Genomic DNA, 15,126 nt, shown 5'->3' with positions numbered 1-15,126 from the left:
ATTGTTTTGCAGGCAAAATACAAAGATGGGGGGAAAAAAAGCTTAACATTTTACTTCATTTTTTTTTCTTTTTTACAACACAGAAAAAAAATCTCCTCTATAGTTCACTGAATCTTACTGACCACAGTGGTCAGTGTGTGAAATGCATGGATGGAAAAGACAGAACTTGCAAGGCAAATTAGAGTAGATTATTGAGAAGTCAAAGAATTATTATGGTGAATGTAAATAGTTTTTCTAAATATAAAATGCAACAAAGTATATTGAATGTGCAACTTGAACCACAAATATTCACAAATATTATTGTCAGTTGAAATATTAAACCTATTCAGAATTATATGCTCTGTAGGGTTGTCTGTCAGTCATTTTGTGTGTTAGTTGTCCTTGCTGCTTCTTTTCTCTCACAAGGACAGCTACCACAAAATGAGTCTACACCTGTGTTGTCTGAGTTTTTCAGAAGCAGGAACAGGTAGAACAGTTCTCATAGGCAATAATACCATCCTGTGATTTTGTTTTAATTTGTCTAGGTTGTTTAACTGTAGTTACACTTCTTGAAATAGTTAAAAACATTCATGGATGATCTTAAAGCAATCTGTATACTTGGAGGCAGGGGAAGGGAGGTGTTAATAGTAACATCTTTTGCTTGAAGCAGGTTTTTAAGCAATTGCTTTGGGGACTATGTTTTTATAAAGGAATGTTCTGTACATAAATCTAATAACATAGTTGCTTTGTTTTGGTACGACTAGAGTTTGATTAAAACCTTGAATCTTCATAGCACAGAAACAATCATATTGTCAAGTATACACAAATTTTAAACCATGGATAGGACATCGACCACCACTTGGTATAGAATTATGGAGGTTCTTCTAAGTATCTTACACAAGATGGTTTGACTCTTGAGAAAGGACAGTTTTTGATAATAAAACATGTAATATTTGGGAATTTTCCATAAAAGGCATTTAGCCTCCATCAATACAGTATATGTATTTGCATTGACTTTAAGAGGTAGATAAATCTTATTTGTGATATGTAAGAATGGAACTGTGTTTTGGTTAATATCATCCTTTTCAATGACTATGGTATCTTTTAGGCTTAGGATACTTACTATATGACTGACTACTTTTCATGTATTACAAAGAAAAAGTCTAGAAGAGGGGGATTTCCTTAATCGAAACTAGTCATGTCAGCTTCTGCAGAAAAACAGATACAGGCTGAAAGTAAAGGATAGTTCCATGGGTCTTTTACCATTTTAATTTGAAATCTTAAAAATTAAGTTTATAATTTCAACAGCATGAATTTTATTCTTTAATTGCTTGGGAAAGTCACAAATTCGGTTGTAAGGAAACTGCTATACAGCTGTTTTTATTGGCACACTAACTTCTTCGGAAATCAAATAAAATCTAGTAGGGTTTCTTTCCCTGCATCTGCAGAAATGATTTCAGCAGGAATAGTGTATTTAAACAATGACACAAAACCCCAAAACTAGCTTATCACATTTTTATTATTTTACCATTTTTAGTGTGTCTACTTACACAAGCCCACAACGGAAAAACAGAGCAGTAATATATTCAGGAGGAAATGTTTGTAATATTGTGGGGGTTTTTTAAACTCTGATTTTAGTTCTGACATTAATTTGAATTCATTTTGACAAGCAGGGAAGCTGCAACTCTTTATCTAAGTGAGTTGAAGGTTCCTTAAAAACCTCTCAGTTTTAGTCTAGCAATATTTATCCATTCCCAGCTTTCTCATTGCTTCAGAGTTGCTATGCCACCTTTATGTACAAGGATGCCAAAATCATGAATGCTGGCAGACTTTACAACTGCAGTTGACGTTACAATTGGAGCATACGAAAGTATTTTACAGAGATTCAGTGTGTAATTAGATGTAAACTTTATTAAAAGCCAAACTTGAGGATAAGAGACTTATTTTATGTAATTATGTCAATGTCCTTAATAGCAAATAGATTTATTTTCGATGTGTATAAATACCACATGTAAACTGTTTTGTAGTATTAAAGATAGTTATGCTTTATATAGCTCTCATAAATTCCCAGATTGTCTACTAAACAAGGAGAATTATGTCTGCTCTATAGAATCATTAAAACACAAGAGATTGTGCATGTAAGCATCCAGATGAAATCAACTGTAGTCCTGTATGCAGTTTAACCACAAACTGAACTTCAGAGTACCTGGACGAAAATGTAGTATAGAAACAGAAGAAAGCCAAGTAGTTGTCAGAAGCAGTTACTAAGAAGTTTTGTTTTTCATCCATAATAACTGGCAAAAATCCTGGTTGTTGCCAGTAAAAATAATGGAAGTGCCTCAGTGTTTTGTGTGAAGAAGAATTTTTTTTTTTATAGTTTAGATAGACTTTTCAAATTCTTGTGGAACTGGTTTTTCTTCAAGAGCTTAATTTTGGTTTAATAGTAGTCATAAATCATGAAATGAGAAGGGTAACTTACGTAACAGTAGCAGGTTTTGGTCTGCCTTGTATTTAGCATTCATTGCCATAGAAGTGTTTTGTTTTAGAAAATTAAATCAATAGCAGATATCTCTAACCTGGAAAATTTTAGCATTTATAGCCATGTGATGTGCCTCTAAAGCAGGTAACACCTTAATTTTAGTTTCTGCACGCTGCCTTTCTGTTGGGATTTATTATGAAACCAATGTATTTTTTGAAAGTATGTAACAGGCAGTTTTAGATGGACCAGAAACAAAAAGCTTAATAGCAGGCTTCATATCTCTCTCACTGTTGTTTATGCAGCACTGTGAATATTAGTGGACATGACAATTAACTTTGTAATGATGTGACTGCTATATGGAAAATGACATTGGCTTGAATGGTGCTCAGTGTTATAGGTAGAAGCAGAAATTCATAACCCAAAATTTCAGTCTTTTGAGATAAAAATGTACTTTTTGATAGGAGACAGATGACTACCGGTATTTTGACCCCAAGATGCTGCGAGGCAGTGACAGGTGAGTTTATTATGAGTTTTGCTTCTTTCCTTGTACCTTGTGAAAAGGCAGATTTAAGAAATGTGGGTTTATTTTCCTTGCTGACTACACGTAATTAATTTTAATCATTAATTCTAAGTCAAGACAGTTGGTGTTGAAGTAGTTCACAGCATGAACTTGGCGCAACCAGACAAATTGTTATAACACTGTGGAGAAAAAAATCTGTTGTTCCAGTGACTGACCACGTTGCTGACATGTACATCGGTTCAGTCACAGCAATGTGTGCTAAAATTTAGCAGTAATAGATGTTAGAATTCTTTATAGTTGTACTACTCTTCGAAGTTTTGTTGGTTTCAGTGTTAAATTAGAAAGTCATCAGAAAAATTTTGGTGCACTGTTACTTTTTAAACATATTTAAATAAAATTTGTATCTATTATTTATTAATTACTTCGAAAAAAAATCATTAAGAATTGACTTCAATTGCCCTTGGATAGGCATGTGCACGTTTTCCATTCATGTGTATATGAAGAGAGAGTTGGATATCATTTATTTTGCCAATAAAAGAGAAGAAAGATTAAACTAGAAGTTTATAAATTTATACATTTTGCTTTATATCTTTGACCAATAACTGTGGCCGATAATGTCATCTCTAGTACCCTAGAAACAGAAGATACTTTGCTTTACCTTCTAAAATTAATTTTAATCGAACCGCTGGAAAAATAATCAGCTCATTTAATAGCAGGGCCTTATTACAGGATGAATATGGGTAAAATAGGTCCAGACTTGCTTGTAGTTATTTGCATTAAAATCAGTCCCTGCTTCCTCTGGTCTTGAAACACAAAAAGTCTGTTTCTGAAAACCTGACTAGTAATGGGAAACAAACGTGTTTTATTGGAAAGTATTGTTACAGACTACATAATTTTAAAGATAAGCAGATCTCAAATGCATCACAGAAGAAAAGTGTCAGTATTTTTAGGAAATTTTGTGCAAAGGTGTTTTATTAAAGCTGAAGCTGTTTTTCTCATGTAAATATGCATTTTTACCCACTTCATGTAGTTCTTACGTTGCTTTAAACAATGTAGAATTTACAGAAGTTCATAAATGTGCCATTCATCATAGTGAAAACCTTCTAATTTCTAGTTTGGGGTTTGTAGAGAAACTCAAGTTATATTCCTTAAATCATTTTTGAGCATGACGGCAAAACTCTTGCATAGGTATATAGAGGTTTGTCTAACTGTTCCTTAAAATATTTATGTGGATGATAAAAAAGCATAGGTTAGCTGGCTTTGACAGAATGTTACTAGTTTAAAATAACTACTATTTTTTCTAGCCTACTGTTTTAATACTGGTATTTCTACCCATTATTTTTTGAGTAGGAACTGTATTACTGTAATTCAGTCTTAGCAAAACAGTATCTTTATATACTGTGTGTGTAAAGCCTACCTCAAGTATAAACAGCCTTTGCTCCCAGAAAGGAAAGGATGGCACAAAGCACATGTGAATTTGTCATACTGTATTAAACAATGAGGGAAGTGGGGTAACAGTTCTGCTTATGAGGAGTCTGTAGTATTCATGACAGATCAAAACAACATATTAGAGGTAACTGTTCCCTCTTAAAAAAAAAAAAACTTTTTCTGATACACTGAAGACTGTGTTGAGGCAATTGTTGTTCATCATTCAAAGTAAACTTCTAAATGTAAGCTGAAGGGGAAAAATGCACTGTTTAATCTGTGTTAGAACATAGCATGATATTTGACTACCTGGGGCTACAGGCAACTACAGGACAGGAAGGTGGTGGCAATGTGTGAGCAGCGGGCAGGAGAGCAGACTGACCCTTCAGAGCTTTCTCTTTGCCTTTTCCCTTCCTCCTGAAGGTGCAAGGTGATGCAGGAAAAAAGGTTTCTTGCCCTGCTACTTGCTTGTGTCTAAGACTGTATTCAGATGGAGAGGAAGAGCCTATACCACCCAAACTGTAACTTGCCTCTTCCTCATTAAATCTTTTTATTCCTAATGTTGCTGTGTCACCAGAACACATACCTGCAACAGTGAGTATGTAACGCAGGCACAGCAAACTAACTGGCCTCACGTAGTTAAGATTCCAGTAGGCAGGGTTTGTAAGTGTCAGGAACTGTGCTAACACTGCTGAAATTTTTTACTCATTGTATTTGCTCCTAGCCAGCAGCACTGGAGTTTAAGGTCTGAAGTGTTGCCATAGAGCTTATGATTCAAACAGAAACCATAAAACTGATGCAGTAGAATTCCTATTTAGCCATGTGTTCAGTCCTGTAGAATGAATAATTTTTCATAACAAACTTGGAGAATGAATGTAGAAGGTCAGTTTTTGTTCTATTTTACATCTTTGTCTAATATTGTACTTAGAAATATGTTACATGATTCTTATTTTGCATATTTGTAGTAATGTCTTAACAAAATATAAAGTGAAGTTTGTTTGTATTTCTTTTTATAGCTTAGTTCCAAGAAACAAAAATCCATTCCAGGAGGTAAGTCACATAAAAATCATTTTTCAATGTTCATGTGTAAAATATAATAAAATTCTCAGGTGCCAGTGATTTTTGATGATCAAAGATAAAAATAAAATTAAAAAAAAAAAAAACCACAAACCAAAACCCACAAGAGGTCTTGTCTGCAAAACCCGCTTGGACTAATTTTATCTAGTATTGACTATAATTAGCTGTTACTCTGAAGAAGTGTTTTTATCTTCAAAGGACTATGTCAGCATTAACTAATACTCAACAAAAAAAAAAAAAAAACAAATCTAGAAAATTCTTCTGGAGGTAATTGCAGGGTTTCATTAATATCATAATTGGGTATTCAGCAGTTCAAATCCCACCACTTAAATACCAGATCTTTACAATGCTCTTCAGATTCAGTCATTTGTCCAGCCTTAAACAGCAGTGTTGGCTACTGCTTTAAGTGTTTTAAAGAGTCTCTTCAACTAAAGGAAAAAAGCAAAACAACACCAAATGTTGTCATTTTATATAAATGCCAGTAACTTTCAGTATTATTCAACATAATTATTTGCAAATAGTAAACATCTCACTTATCTGATCTTACTGCCAAGTTTCATAAGCAAAATCTTACCTTGGCAATACACAAATGTCTCAGATATCTCCTGATTATCCTGAACAAAAGAAATACTGTGTGGTGTCACATATATTGGTTAACAGATGATTATAGCAAAAACATCAATAGTAACAAAATCTTTATAAAATTCATATACTGTAATCAGACAGTTTTGGATATAAACCTCCTTTTTCTATTCAGTGATTGTTCCCCTTTAAACACATCAGAAGATACTGATGGCCTTTACCTGTAATATTGTAGATTATTACCAGTAGGAATGGGGGGGGGGGGAATAAGGAAATAGTGTATTTCTTTGTAGTGGAAGTATTTTATTTGTGTCCCAAATTATTCTTACTCATCCATGGAAATATTTCCACTGTTCCTATGGACACTGGAGATAGCTCCACATGAAAAAAGTAACAGGTTGGAACTGCATAGGCTTCAAATATTTCTTAGTAGAAGATAATGACATGCTAAAAGCTCTCAACTTGCTATTCTGCATCCTCCTAAAACTGCAGTGTTATTAGGATTATTTTTATTGTATCTATAATGATTTGGTATGTATTTTACTACTGAAATGTTAAGAATTTTAATGCAAACTCTGATAATGTGTGTGTTGCCTTTTAGGCGATAGTTTTTGTAGTTGGAGGAGGCAACTATATTGAATACCAAAATCTTATTGACTACATAAAGGTATGTGCACTTCTGTTGTTTATAACTTGCTGATAGAAACCAGTTTTAGCAGGTTTTCTGTAACATTTAGTATTTAGAAGATTGAGTCTATGAAAGTAGCCTTAACATCCTTAATATATAGGGAGCCTGGGAAAAAAGAATAGAAGAAATCAGTAGACAAATGTGGATCATTAATTCAGATCAACAAAGAGTTACTGTTTCCGGTATTTTTGCTCATGTTGCACTTTTTAATTGAGAACTGTATTCTGCTTTATTTTATCTTCATATGCACTAATGTGGTTGAAAACTGACATAGCTAACTGAAGTAACAGATGTAGCTGACTGAATTAACCTGTCTTCCGTACTGATATATCAGATGCTGTCAGTTTGTCTGTTCATATTGTGTGAGAGTCCTGTTACTAGTTTTCATTTGCTGTTCTTAAATAAAGCAGCTGTAGTGTATCATAGCCTTGAAAGTAAGGAACTACACATAATTCTCTGGTTTTCTTAAGTCTTGCAGATGAGATATGACAGTGTTTTTTCACATGCAATTTAGCAGTAATAAAGTCAGTTCAAAACAAAGCCTACAGATAACAATATCTTAATTTACAACAGCCTTACTTGAACATAATGTCTGTTGTTTCTGAGGATAACATAATGCAAATATGATACTGTCTGTCAAAGCAGAGATCAGAATGGCATCAATATCTAAGCATTTATTATTTATCCCCCTTTCAAAGTTTTTGCTAATGCATTAATGGAACCGCATTCTTCATATGCTGCATCATTTGATTCTGCAGAACTCTTAAGAGGTGTTATATGCAAAAGGAAAAAACCCCATAACTGTCATGCCAGTATAACAGACTTTATGTCTCTGGTTCCAGCTGGCCAGCCTAGCAGCCTAAGTCAGTGGATGAACAAAAGTAACTACATCATTACAGTTCTTGGGGTGTGGAGGTGGAATTCAAGCACTTCCCAGGATTAAAAAAATACATATCATTAAATAAATGTGGGGCATTTGTCACTGAAAACCACTTCTTCCACAAAACAAGCACAGGAGACTTTTGTGTCCAGGTGAATCTTGAAGAACTTGAAGTCAGAACAAGTGTACCAAGTTGTTTCACAGCCTCTTAACAGGCAGCTGTTTTGGAACAGAGCTGGTCTGGGTAGGAAAAATGAATGAAGAAGAATGTAAGTTAAAGAAATAATCTAGGCTCAGCTTAGCATTTACCATCTTACTGATAACTAATTATAGCATTCAGTGAGGAACTTCATACAAAGGCAGGAAGCTGAAGTTTCTGAGGAACAAGAGGGCAAACAGAAGGTTATTTGGTAAACAAATGGAGAGGACAGAAGGAACTAAAAAATACAGGAATTGTAATTTTAGATCTTACAGAGCCAGAAGGTGGATGTGGTTTTTCTTCTTCTGGAACCCATGGGCAGTAGTTTCTTCATCATCTGTTGTCACAGCTGAAGAGTTCTGTATGGTTCTCCAACTAGAGTGTGTACTTGGTCAGTGGGAGATGACCTCCCAGGGGGAAAGAATCCCCCACCTTGATTCCACTGAGCTGTTGGCTCTTGAGAAAAACAAAACCAGAAGAGTTATTAAAAGCCTTAATTCCACCACCCCCACCCCCTCAGACACTTGTCTGCCTGTCCCAGGTGACTCTTACAGGCTTATCCAGTAACATTTGAGTTTTTCTGTGAGGTACACTTCCAGCATCTGTTGATTCAACACATGTAGCTTACTAATTATTCTAATATTCAATCAGTCTTCTCCCAGAATAAAAAGGGAAAATCAGAAAGTATCTTGCAAGGTATCTGCGTGCAAGAACAGAGCTTTTTTCTTTTCTTGCAAGCAGATACCACAACGATTTTATTCACTGTTTTATTTTTCTAAACACTATCTGTTTTGCCAGTTTGCCTCTGAAAGCACAGGGAAAGTATTTTAAATCTTTCTAAAACAGGAAGCAACATTCATTCAGCTTTGTCATTCTGGGTGTTTTTGTAGGAGAATTAAGAGAAACCCTCAAATCCAATTTTTTTGCAGTTCTGTGCTGTAACGGACTATTGCACATCATCAGAAAGCAAATATTTATGTCAGCAAGACAAATCATGCCTTAAAGATATTGACCAAGTTCAGATTAACATGCTCAAAATACGTCATCAAAATTGAAAGCCCCAGGGACCCTCAGGGGAGACTAATATATGGTTTTCTACAGGAGAATTTAGCATGTCTTTAATGCCCGTTTGTATGTGGTTGGAAGGGTACTGCTTGATAATCTGTTCCAATCTGTGCTAAATGTTATATCACAAGAAATTTAAATCCTGCATGGATTCTTGGTCATGAAAAAATGCTGGACTGAAGAGTGTTGAATTGGGCTTTGGGGGGGTTTTAGGTGTTGAGGACTTGGCTCCAACAGTTATTTGGAGATTGAGCTCTTTGTTTGAAAGGACTAAAAGATTAACTTTAAATAAAATCATACACATTTTAAATATTCACTTTTAGAACAATATCTACAACAGACTGGAATGTATTTTAGAGCTGCCTGGAAGGCAAAACAGTCCCATTTCACAGAATCATTAGGGCAGGAAGGGACCTCTGAAGACCATAGTCTAACCCCTCTGCCAAGGTAGGGCCACACAGAGCACATTAGACAGGAAAACGTCCAGGTGGGTTTTGAATGTCTCCAAAGAGGAAGACTCCATGACCCCCCTGAGCAGCCTGTTCCAGTGCTCTGCTTATTCGTATACTTCAATTCTTCTCTTGGTACTAGGCAGAAACAAACACTATTCAGTCATACTACTGAATGTGGAATCTGTCAAAGTACCAGTTTAGATCAAAAACAGACGTATTCAGGCATCAAGATTAAGAAAAAGCTGGTTTGAAATGTGGGAAGACACAAGCTCCAGATCCTGCTCAGAGATGAGAATAGCTTATTACAACAAAAGACTTAAAATTAATAAAGATGAGGACTTGAACCAGGATTACCATCTCCCCAGTTAGTGTGTGACTGCCAGCTAACGACTGTTCAAATCTGCTTCTGGTACTTTCTGCTGAAGCAGCACAGTTCATAACATATGCAAAAGCAAAGACTTATTTTCCCATTTTACTCTTTATTAAGAAATTTTTACCTAAATATGGGAAAATGCAAAATAATTTAACAGTGAAAAAAGTTTCTTAAGCCTATGCTTGAACTTTGAGGAACCATGTTATTACTAGCCCAACACTGGAAATAAACTTAGTCTGAAACTGTGTATTACTTAAACTAATTTTCATTTCCAGAATGCTAACATAGCCTTTTGGAAACCTTACTATCAAGTCCATACTGTTAAACCGCACACTAGGTTTATTACGCATCCAGTTGAAATCAACACAACACTTTGTTTCAGAATTCATTTACCAAAAAAATGTGCTGATTTTATCATTATGATCATATGGAAATCAATTACAGATTGAAGTTTTCAGGTTCTAATACAACAAAATCAGTAAATATGTCATTATTATTCTTAACACGGTGCCAAGTTATTGTAGGAGTTAGGATTGCTCAGGTAGGGATGTTAGCTTCCCCAGGCCATTCACAGATACATCAGAGAACTTGGCATTCTAGTGAGTTCAATGTGTGAGTTCAGTGTGTGAAATGCCTCATTTTTCCCACTTTCTTTCTGCTTCTAGTCGCTCATTTTCCACTTTAAATACAGGGTTGTTTTCCTCTGGTGAGGCAGCTGTTCATTTTCCAGCCAAAAGTGTAAGACTTCAACATCATCAGGGATGGGGCTTGGGAATTTTTTTGGTATGCCATTAGTTTGTCACTTCTTCTGCTCTGTTAAACATGTGATTTCTTTGTCTTCTTTTTAGGGTAAACAAGGCAAACACATCCTGTATGGCTGCAGTGAACTTTTTAATGCTACACAGTTTATAAAACAGGTAGGTACCTTTTGATAACCTGTAATATTTATTGCCTCCGTAACTGTGCATTGACCTATTTACTTTTAGATTTCTCCATGGATTTAAAATAAATAAATAAATAAATAAACATATATAAACCCCACACAAACTAATTTGGGAAAGATTAATACATGTTCTTGTTATCTGTTTTCACTTGATTGAAATGGGGTTTAGAGTCATTATCTTCAATTAACTTTTGAAGTCTTGTATTATCAATGTGAGTTCAAGGTAATGCAGGTAAACAATTTCATAATAACTACCTTTATGTAAATACTAATAAAAAAATGACCCCCTTCTTGATATTTTCACAAATAGCAAGTCTTTACAGGCTGTTCCAGAGACTTTTAAACTCAAAAACTGCTGTTTAACTGTGGTGTTTAAACCTTCATCCCAGATTTGGTTGTTTATAAATACTGACCTAGTGGAGCTTGATGTTGCCCATACCTATACCAGAAAAGCATTCTTCTGTTTAAAAACATTATAATCACCATTACATCTCTACGCCTTATTCCAGTACAATTGTAAAATAAAAATTGTGCACGGTGGTCAGCAAATAGCAGCCCTTCCGTAGCTGTCACCACCTATGGCTTTACTGCCTGCTCAGATGAGAATAAATTGTTAATCAGAATTACATGTTAAAAACTAATTTTTGTTGCACCTGAAGGAGAAACAGTACTTATCAGCTTATAACTCTTCAGTCAGCTTAATTAACTAACTTTTTTGTTGACTTCACTATGTATACTGTACCTTTATTGCTCAGATTTATTAAAATCCTAGTATTTGAAGCTTAGATCCTTTCCTGTGAGGGTATGCATTAAATATTCTATTACCAGCATACTTTTGGCTGTAAGAGGCAAATAAAAATAAAGCTCATAGGATAGAAGTACTTACTTTATGAACTAGATATTGGTTTGACTGAAAGAATAAGATTAGCAGCCTAATGGTTTTCTTCTCTTCATGTTTAGCTGTCCCAACTTGGCCAGAAATAAGACTGGAACACCATTACCTGGATGGCGAAGTGACAACAGAGAATTATTACAACATTCAGATATCTTCATAACTATAATTTTGTCATTATATTAAAGCTTAACCCCATTTCATTCATATGATAACTTTTAAAAATACCCATAATTAATATGTTGTATATCAACATTTCAGAAATAAACCTTAAAACTTGCTATGTTTTTAGTGGGGGTTGGTTTCACATTATTACATTCTAAATGCAGTGTGAGCTATGGTGTATGACAGAACTGGCTGAAAAGCACAGCATTTTCAAGTTTTTATCTATAGTTTCTGTTATAGTAAACAAAGCAAAAGCTTGAAGAAAAGGTCAAGTCTGTCTTTAGGAGATGTTTTCTTCTTGAAAGCCAGACTTTCTTTAACAGAATTGAAAAGGACAAAACTGCCTTTTAGGACCACAGACAAACAGCCTTAGTGCAAGAGAACTACTACAAGTTCTTACCCTTTTCTTTTACCAAAGCAATTATACTTGTACTTAGATTTGTGCAGTCGTTTCTTGATGGTCCAAAGATACACTTGACGTACAAGTTTCTGATACAGTAAAATTTAGCTTTTATGGTTAAGAGAAAATTACTTGCCTACAAAATTAGTTTCAACTGTTAAAACTGTACAGTTTTAAATTTTTAACCATTTTCTTCTGCACTTTTTATTGTAACTACTTTGTTATGTTTTGGAAGAAACCAAGTGATACACAACAGCTCATAACTATATTATAAGCACATATTTAAAATACAGTTTTTAATAACTGCACGAACTAGGAGCAGTTAAATAGTTTGAAAAATCTCACAATAAAATAATTTTGCCAGCTAGGACAGCTCTGAAGAGCACATGTGGGAACTGGGAGAAGGGAACAAAATTTCTTTATAGATGTAGGTCTGTGCCTCTAGAAATGTCCTCTTTGGGAGCAGCACTGCTACTGATGAAGCAATAATACATCTTCAAAATGAAGCCTAACATGCTGAAGAAGTGAGAAGAACATACCTGTGATTTTATTAACAAACTGTGAGAATTACTGGCTTACTGTAAACTTTTCAGCAGTGTTTTTTTTCTGCACTGTTCTTTAATGGTGAATGTCAGTTTTGCTCTAAGGGCAGCATGCCTATATAAGAAGTGCAGTTGAGCTATTCCTTAAAAGAATCACTGTAAAAATATGCATAATCTAGTCCATGGTATTAAAAAGTAATAATGTGATTTAATTTTTTCAGCTGAGTACTGTAAACTACTCCACACTACTACTATAAACTTTTAATCTTACCAAGTCAATAAATGCATTTATTGTGGTGTTAATTATAGTTGTATGTGAGGACTCTCCCATGCTTCAGTCAGCAAGAACTCATTGTGTCAAGTGCACTTTGTTATGTTAATTCCCTATATATTTGTTAGTAAAAACAAGGTGAAAGTGCATTTGGAAAAGAAAAACGACATTTAAGGTGTTTATTGCTTCCTGTGGGAGTGTGTTCGAGGAGCTTGAAACAATCCATCCCCAAGAAAACTGCTTCCTGTGCAAAGAGTTTTAACTTGGCAGCTGACAGCCAGCTTCTGAAAAATCTGCTGACAGCTTTTTGTCCACTTCTTGACCCTTCTCATTTAAACCAGGAGCACTCCTAAATCACAGCTTGCAGATTCTGCTATTTCAGTAAACTTTATAAAGATAAGAGAAATTACTTTGGTGGCAGGGATCAAAAACTGAATTTGCAGTTTTTACACTGTCTCTGAGATGGGTTTTATTTCTGCCCAGCTTTATGGCTGAATCTTGTGAGCGTGCACTGGTCAGTTCAGGTTTGGGGGTTTTTTCTTAAACTGATAAACACAGTTTTAGTACTTCTCACATTCTTCTCTTTCTAAACTAGCTTTCTGGTTTTGTCATATTAGTAGTCCTAAAGCTCTCCATTACCGTTAAAATCTCACATTTACCACTCTAACAGCGTACTCATCATGCTTCTTTCCTTCTGACCCAGCCTAAATCACGGCATGCTGGTTTTTGTTACAGGGCCCTTTTCCCTGAATACCTCTTGTAGAATTAGGAATGTAGAAGGTTGTACAAGAAGTCTCCATGATTGATCTAGAGGCAAACAATGTTACAAAAGAACTGGCTCTTTGGCATACTTACTCAGTTGATAGCCAGTCCCTATGCCCTTCACATGCTCCGAGGTTCCTCACAGGCTTGTGCTCATTATGCCCAGCTCAGCGGGTCTTTTAAGTAAAATTATACCATAGAATCATATAATCCCAGAATGGTTTGGGTTGGAAAGAACCTCAGGTTCCAACCCCCCAGCCATGCAGTGTTCATGTTGCTAATAAATATTTTAGGTGGCTGTGTGGCAGACCTGGGAGTTTTGGAACTTTTCTGGCCTACTCTGTCAATAAACCTCAGGCAGGGCTGGCTGACAGGGCTGTGCTAATGGCAAAGCCAGCTTCTGTGCCTCAGGACTGGCAGTTCTTAATTGGGCTTTACCTTCCCCTTTAGGTAAGCAAAAGCAGCACAAGGCTGAGTGAGTTTCAAGTGCTGTCCTTGTTCTCAGGAAGAAAATAAGCACTGTGGCCTTCACCTGTGGAAAACTGGCGCATTTGTCAGGAAGCAGAGACAAATCTTACAAATGGTTGCATACACTCAATCACTTCAAGAATTCACAGTTTAAAAGGTTCTTCTCTGACTTTCTTACATTTGAAGGGTTTAGAATATTTAGATGCCTCTGTTGGGTATGATCAATACAGGGCCTTTGTTTCTCAGAATTAGGCACTTTTTAAAAAAAAAAGTTCAAAGTTCTCATTATAAACTTTGTAGCCTTGTCTTTATCTACTCGTGTCTTTCCCCTTCTGAAAACCAAGCAGGACCAAATTTTACATTTTAAAATGTATTGAACTTACCCCACCTCCTTTTAGTAATTGCAGAGGTTGGATTTCTTGGTTTGGCAGTGGAGGAGCAATCTTTATCCTGTGAAACCAGAAAAATTCCCATAAGCCTCAGGACTATCAATCCCAAGTCTTACCTCATTCTTCCCATCTTATGCACGTGCACGTTCCTGGTTTTGGCAATCTAAGGGGTAGATCGTACACATAATGCTTTTAAACAAAATTGCTTGTTAGCACCTCAGCATGGCCATGCAATGTAATTAGTATTTACTGCTCCAAATCCTTGTATTATGTATGTATCATGAAAATAAATGGATGAAAATCAACCAGGATGAAAATTTAAATGCCAAAGAGGCGTGTAGCTTCCCTTAAGAATTGCTGTGGATTCTTTCTGTAGTTGCTTTGTTTTGATTTGGGCTTAGTAGTAATGATCTGATGAGAATACAATTCTCAACAGTGTTTCCTGTAACTGAAACCATCCTCCCCCCTTTTTTCATCCCTCCCCCAAGTAAATTTATAATCTTCCCTCTACATAGAGATCTTCAGAGGTTTTGAAATTATACTGAAAAATCACTTTTAACAAATAACAAAGGGAT

General features: G+C 35.4%; 1 protein-coding gene across 1 annotated transcript in view; it reads left to right on the top strand.

Annotated features, from left to right (window-relative positions):
- SCFD1 (sec1 family domain containing 1) overlaps window positions 1-12,969 on the top strand; it is a 49,390-nt gene extending 36,421 nt beyond the window's left edge. The window contains exons 21-25 of the mRNA XM_034062126.1: window positions 2,920-2,972; window positions 5,420-5,453; window positions 6,664-6,729; window positions 10,568-10,636; window positions 11,623-12,969. Coding sequence (XP_033918017.1) covers window positions 2,920-2,972; window positions 5,420-5,453; window positions 6,664-6,729; window positions 10,568-10,636; window positions 11,623-11,646 — 246 coding nt within the window. The 3' untranslated portion in view covers window positions 11,647-12,969. The remainder of the gene's footprint in view (window positions 1-2,919; window positions 2,973-5,419; window positions 5,454-6,663; window positions 6,730-10,567; window positions 10,637-11,622) is intronic.
- The last annotated feature ends 2,157 nt before the right edge of the window (window positions 12,970-15,126 follow it).

The sequence above is a fragment of the Melopsittacus undulatus genome, chromosome 4 (genome assembly GCF_012275295.1).
Source record: "Melopsittacus undulatus isolate bMelUnd1 chromosome 4, bMelUnd1.mat.Z, whole genome shotgun sequence".
Lineage (NCBI taxonomy): Eukaryota > Metazoa > Chordata > Aves > Psittaciformes > Psittaculidae > Melopsittacus > Melopsittacus undulatus.
This window is presented reverse-complemented; position numbering and strand designations above follow the sequence as displayed.